The sequence below is a fragment of the Bufo gargarizans genome, chromosome 4 (genome assembly GCF_014858855.1).
Source record: "Bufo gargarizans isolate SCDJY-AF-19 chromosome 4, ASM1485885v1, whole genome shotgun sequence".
Classification (NCBI taxonomy): Eukaryota; Metazoa; Chordata; class Amphibia; order Anura; family Bufonidae; genus Bufo; species Bufo gargarizans.
The window spans coordinates 21,695,617-21,702,076 of NC_058083.1; the positions used below are offsets into that span (position 1 = coordinate 21,695,617).

At 46.3% G+C, this 6,460-nt stretch overlaps 1 protein-coding gene across 3 annotated transcripts; it reads right to left on the minus strand.

Annotated features, from left to right (window-relative positions):
• Window positions 1-461: 461 nt before the first annotated feature.
• Window positions 462-5,533, minus strand: MYCN (MYCN proto-oncogene, bHLH transcription factor). 3 transcript variants are annotated; one of them, XM_044289942.1, is made up of 3 exons: window positions 5,497-5,533; window positions 3,357-4,163; window positions 462-1,193 (listed from the first exon to the last, which is right to left on the minus strand). In XM_044289942.1, the coding sequence occupies exons 2-3, from the start codon at window positions 4,078-4,080 to the stop codon at window positions 589-591; spliced, it is 1,329 nt and encodes a 442-aa protein (XP_044145877.1). In that variant the 5' UTR covers window positions 4,081-4,163; window positions 5,497-5,533; the 3' UTR covers window positions 462-588. The 3 variants fall into 3 exon arrangements, with proteins under 3 accessions (XP_044145877.1, XP_044145878.1, XP_044145876.1); XM_044289943.1 differs by having other exon boundaries at window positions 5,423-5,518; XM_044289941.1 differs by lacking the exon at window positions 5,497-5,533 and having other exon boundaries at window positions 3,357-4,435.
• Between the last annotated feature and the right edge of the window lie 927 nt (window positions 5,534-6,460).

The window sequence follows — 6,460 nt, forward strand, 5'->3', positions numbered from 1 at the left end:
GGGTCTGAACTTCCAGTCTAAATATCGGTAGTAAAGAGCTACCCAGCATAGCCCCAGAAAGTTGCACGAGAAAAGGCAAGTATTAATGGTATATACAGAGATTCCTCCAGAGGTACAAGTGCTAACCCCAGAATAGTAACATCAGTTACAATGAGCACCATCAACAAACCAAAAAAGTTGAATGAACCTTACAAAAAACAAATGTGATCAGCAGCTCAAAAACGCTCACAACATGAAAAACAAAACCTACAAAGTTTATAGCAAAAAAATAAAATAAAAAATAATAATAAAACAGTTAATCATTTGGCAGTCTACTCAACTCAGGAACCAAAAAAAAAAAATCATCCAGTTGTTTCGAAACGATGACGAAACAAAAACGTATAAAAAATGTTTTAAAAAAAAATTGTATCTTCAACTGCAGAGTGAACTGGATTGGAAATGAAACCAACATTCGTATTGTCAAAAAAAAAAAAAGAACGACACTTCTCGTTATTTTTTTTTTTTCTCGTTTTGCTCTGAAGAATCAAATATTTGTGCAAAGTGGCAGTGACAGTTCGGAAAGAGAAGGAGAGGGAAAAGGAACAAAGTCTAGCAAGTCCGTGCTTTCTCTATTTTCTTGAGGAGCTGCTGCTGTCGGAGCTGAAGTTTTTCTCTCTCCTGTAACAATCTTTGTTCGTCGGCCTGAAGGGAGTGAACGTATTCAGTGGCTTTTTTGAGAATAACGACTTTGGCGGCCTTGTCGTTTTTAACGAGTTCGGGTACGTGGTCCCTTAAAGTGAGAAAGCTGGACCTCAAGTCGTTGCGACGCTGGCGCTCGAGGATGTTGTGGTTGCGTCGCCTCTCACTGTCTTCTGAGTCGTAGTTACGAGGGCTGGAGCTTTTAGCCTTTGGTTGTACCACATTCTTTACCACGCGGGGAGTTTCGTTCTTCTGCTTTTTTTGAGGCGGAGCTACCTCTTCCGTCTCTACGTAGGGAGACGGGGCCGCGTAGTTATGCTGCTGGTGGACCGGAGCGCACCGCTTGAGGATAAGTTCGGTGGGAAGATTTTTTCCAGAGGCAAGGTTGGTGGCGGATTTGGAGCGAAGCACTGCCGGGCAATTAACTGGCCTGTTGGATAAGGAACGCCTTTTCTCCACCGTGACAACATCAATCTCTTCCTCCTCGTCATCTTCCTCATCATCCTCCTCGTCATCTGACAAAAAAAAATAGAAGAAAAAATTGTGTTACCATGGATAAAGATAACCTCCAAAGTCTAGAAAGTAACGCCCTGAGACCCGTCAAACACATTTTTCCAAGCCCAGACTGACCATCTTCGTACAAAGAGTCTTCTGCCTCTACAACTGATTACACTTGTTCATTTTTGCTAATTTAAACATTAACCCTTGCAAAAGTGAGGAACGCCAAACGCGGCCACCGCGTCACGTCTGCTGCTACGTGGATTACAGTGGAACTAATTGTACAGTTAGATACAGACTCCATGAAAAGAGCAAACTGGAGATTTGCTGCACTTGGAGGATTTAAAAAAAACATTCAACAAATTGTCTTCCTCGGTGACAGGGAAAGCCAGACACAATCGCTGGGTTTGTTTCTAGGCATAATGTGCTGCTGGTCATCTGCAGGCCCCTTTAAGCCAGGGATTTGGTTTCTAGCCAATAAGACAGCTGTTGCGAGGAAGTGCTTCCTCGGAGCTGTCAAGGCACAAACAACAAAGGGGTTTAGCCAGTTTGTGACTAGGACTAGAATAATATGCCAAATTGACTGCTACTATTTAAAGGGCTAAAAAAAAATATATATTTTTTAACAAATACAATTATAAATATGCTTGAGAAAGGCTCTAGTGCTGAGCCGAAACGTTGCGCTCTCCACATGGGTGAATAAAAGGTGATTGTTTTTTCATTTAATCCTTGGAGTGCTGCCATATATATATATACTAGACTGAAAAAAAAAATGCCAATGGAAACACTTTTTTTCACATTTTTGGGCCATAAGGGGGCACTGCTAAGAATCCCAATTAAGTATTATTTTAAGGGTATATGATCTATAATGAAGGATCATTTTTAAAAAAATTACGAAAAAGAATATCATATGAAGAAATAGGTTTAATTCAATACAGTTGGGCAAATGTATAATTTCCACCAGAGGTTGGTTGGGTCTAGCCTGTAGGTATAAACTTTAGCATTATCAGACCAGCAGGGTCCGCTGGATGTTGTTGTTCAGCTACAATTAGTAAGCCAGTAGGATAAATGGCCAGCACGGCGATTGAAGGGAGGCCTGGTGGAACACTGGTGTTGTAATTCTGCCCGAGAAGCTGCTTTTTAAGTTGCTAAGCATCTGTTACTAGTAACTAACATGATAGGATTACCTTTCAGATATACAGCAACCCCCGTCTGCTTCCTTAAAAAGGTCTCGCTTAATTCAATGAACCCTTTCAGGATGAAAAGCAAAAAAACATCGCCATCTGGTGGCCTCGGCGCTCAATAGGCCACCGTTGATTGGCCTCTAACGGGGCACTCTTCTCAATGCTCATTGTGGGAGTGAGGTCAAAGAAGAAGGACTTGGTGAGCTGAAGTGACTGTGTCAGTTGTTTCGAGAGCTTCCACCATACCTACATGGACATACCCTCTACACGTTCCATTCAAGGAGGACGGTGGAGAGGAGAATATGCCCTTGACCTAACTCAATGTCACTTTTTACTCTCGAATTGGCTACAGACCTCCAAAACAGACCTCACCTTGTACAATGACAATGTGAGACGTAGACAGTCTTTGACCAGACGGTGCAAAGACCTGATGAAATCTAATAATGGTCAACCGATACAGTGAGTAGACCGGTTGTACAGTTAAGATAAAAAGATTACCAATCTGCCGTAACGACGTTTAATAACTTCTCAATGACTGGCGAATTTAATCAATCGGAACACACGAGATTATTCATCTCGTACTGGCAGACATAAATTGGCTGGGGCGAAGACGCACCAGTCTGGGCATTGCCTACAAGTATGAACATGAGACCTACAGATTACAGCTCCTCTCGAGTCACTTTCCATACACACCCACAAACACAAGTGCATACACCCCGTCACATGTCTACCTTTATCCGCAGGGCATGTTCATGACCCTCGGTGCCAGAGTTCCCCCCTTATATGTGTTTCTATGATTCATGCCAATCTCGAAACTGCATGATTTATGCGCCCCTCATGCAACCCATCACAAACATGCTAGAACCTCAGTAATAACAGATCTACCTATGCCAACAATATACAGCCACTTAGTGTTACTAGATGGGGACAATGCTGCTTTAAATTCTAAAATGACCAGAAAGTAGGTCCATCAAGCAAAATAGATAATGAATTTACCAGATTCACTATGGCTGTCGTCTCCAGAGCTGGCACTGCTGGTTCCGCTTGGCTGGCTGCTGCTTCTGACTGGTGCATTAGAGGGTACAGCGGTGGAGATGGCACTGACTGGAGGACTGGCTTGCCCAATTCTGCCGCTTTCTCCCTTGTTGATGGGAAATGGGAAAACCACTGCTGGGTCTACACAGTGGGAAGCAGGGTTGTTTAAATCCTCGCCTTGCTCAGGTACACTGCTGGCAGAAGGGGTGATGGTTTGGTTCTGGGCTCCAGATTCGACGATCCCTGCGGCTTTACCCAGCTTCTCGTTGACTGCCCTTTCAAGCTTTTCCCTGGCAGAAAAGCCACTCCACATACAGTCCTGGATAATGATGGACTTGAGGTTGCCAGTGGACAAACCCAGATCTGTGCTCCAGCCGCAGCCCCCAAGCAAGTCGGCTTCAGGAGGCAACAGCAACAACTCTGATGCCCAGTCCAAGGGATCCTCAACGCCCGGTAAGCCATAATCTAATAGGGGCCCCTGCCCAGGAGACAGAGGGTCACTCTGTAGCCCTGCTCTGCTTGGAGAAAGAGGGGGCGTGGGGAGCAATTCAAACTTCTTCCAGATGTCTTCCCCTGGGGGGGCACAGTCCGGGCCACACAGATAAAAGTCATCCTCGTCTGGGTAGAAACAAGGCTGCAAGGAGTCAAACTCCAGGTCCGGGTTCTTGCTCACCACCCCGGGCATCTTCCAGCTCTGAGCACTCAATAAAAAAAATAAAAAAAAGTACCACCAGAGAGGAGTTCTCCACAGATCCAGCCAGCCGCTATCTAAAAGAGGAGAAAACGCCGTCAGAATGATAATCATGCAACCATGACCAGGCGAGAAGATGGCAATAAGAGTAGGTGACGCTGCCAGTGGTCCATGCAGTTCAGGGGGTGTTTCTGGATAGAGATGCAGGAAAAAAGATGCAGAGAGAGAGGGCTGGACTGCAAGAAGGACTCTGCGCCACTCAGCGGATACTCCCACCCGAAGGATGTATATGCAGAGAGCCAGGCAGGCTGCTTTTGTGTGTGCCCCCTGTGTGTGTCCACATGCCCTCCTGCCCGCTCACTCAGCATTACATCCAAGCAGAAGTTACCACTAGTGATAGGACTGCAGCTGTCACCTCCCAGCCCTGGCACTGGAGGGATCTGCAGCGCAAGTGTCAGATCAAATCTGCAAAAACGGGCACTACCCAATCCTGACAACAGTCATCATGACATTCATTACACATCCAGTATCCACTGCAGGCTACAACATATGCATTACACATCCAGAACCCACTGCAGGCTACAACATATGCATTACACAACCAGAACCCAATGCATGCTGTAACATATGCATTACACAACCAGAACCCAATGCATGCTGTAACACATGCATTACACAACCAGAACCCAATGCATGCTGTAACTAATGCATTACACATCCAGGACCCAATGCATGCTATAACATATGCATTACACATCCAGGACCCAATGCATGCTACAACATATGCATTACACATCCAGAACCCAATGCATGCTACAACATATGCATTACACATCCAGAACCCAATGCATTACAGAACTAGGACTCATTGCATGCTATAACATATACATTACACAACTAGAACCCAATGCATGCTGTAAAATATGCATTACACATCCAGTACCCAATGCAGGCTACAACATATGCATTACACATCCAGAACCCAATGCATTACACATCTAGGACTCATTGCATGCTATAACATATACATTACACAACTAGAACCCAATGCATGCTGTAAAATATGCATTACACATCCAGTACCCAATGCAGGCTACAACATATGCATTACACATCCAGCACTCATTTCATGCTATAACATATGCATTACACATCCAGAACCAATGCAGGCTACAACATATGCATTACACATCCAGCACTCATTGCATGCTATAACATATGCATTACACATCCAGTACCTAAACCATAGTCAACAACATATACACTACACATCCAGGACCCAAATGCAAGCTACGCCATAAGCATTACACATCCAGAGCTCCAATGCAGACTGTACCTATAGATTGCACCCATGAAACAAAGCAGCGCTGGGGAGCTGCCAGGGGGCAGGATGCAGCAGGGCAGCCTTACCTCCGCTGTCACTCCTCTCCTGCACACTGCACTCTGTCACTACACGCACTTTGAAGCTCTTGGATATTATTAACTTAAAAAAAAAATTTTGACACACCCGAGAGAAAGGAGGGGAGACGGGGAGAGGAGCCCCCAATCCACCCCCTCCTCCTCCCCTCATTCATGAAGCCTCCTACTTGGGAGGTGCTAGATATTTAGCGCCAAAATGCCTCCCCCTCCCCTTTCTGTGGCGGGTAATGTGAGCCTGCTGCTTCTCACCCCGCGGAGGGGCAGGCAGATGGGAGGCCGGCCACACAGCCTGTCACCGGGGAGGGGGCTCATTGTCTGCATCACAGAGCAGGAGCTGCAGCACTACTACAACCCCCAGCATGCCGGCTATGGCATGGTTTGTGTAGGGTCTCTTTGCACTGTAAATGTTCTAGATGGAAAGACGAACCCTATGGAGCTACAAGTGACTTGGTAGCTGGCAGCCCGCGGCTTTCTCGCAGCCTCCTGGGGCTGAGGACAGGACGGCGCAGCCTGTGTTCCCGGAGACAGTCCGCACTGCTGCTGAGACGCGGGAGAGCGCCGCCTAGTGGAGGCTGGGGGAACGGCCCGGTGCAGAGGGAAGGTATGGACCCACCGCAGCAGGTGGGGTTCAAAAACGGACAGTTCCATTATAGGCAAGGGGGGAGGGGGGCACCTTGTCAGCCTGAACCATTTCCAAGGGCCGAAAATAAAACTTAAAGGGGTTTTACTATGTTTACAGCATATTGTACATACAGTATAAATCATACATTTCTGTTACCAGAGGGTTGGGGGCCGCATACAATGGTATCGAGTGCTGCATGTGGCCCCCGAGCTGCAGGTTGTGCACTCCTGCTCTAAGGGCTCATGCACACCACTGTATGTATTTTGCGGTCCGGAAAAAAAAACGGATTCGCAAAAAAAAAAAAAAAAACCTGAAGTTACTCCGTGTGCATTC

Bases quoted from the DNA above. Each gene is read 5' to 3' on its own strand.
- MYCN (XM_044289941.1), bottom strand. From the start codon at position 4,200: ATGATTATCATTCTGACGGCGTTTTCTCCTCTTTTAGATAGCGGCTGG. The intron at 1,194-3,356 runs GTAAATTCATTA...TTTTTTTGTCAG, and splicing joins CGACAGCCATAGTGAATCTG to ATGACGAGGAGGATGATGAG.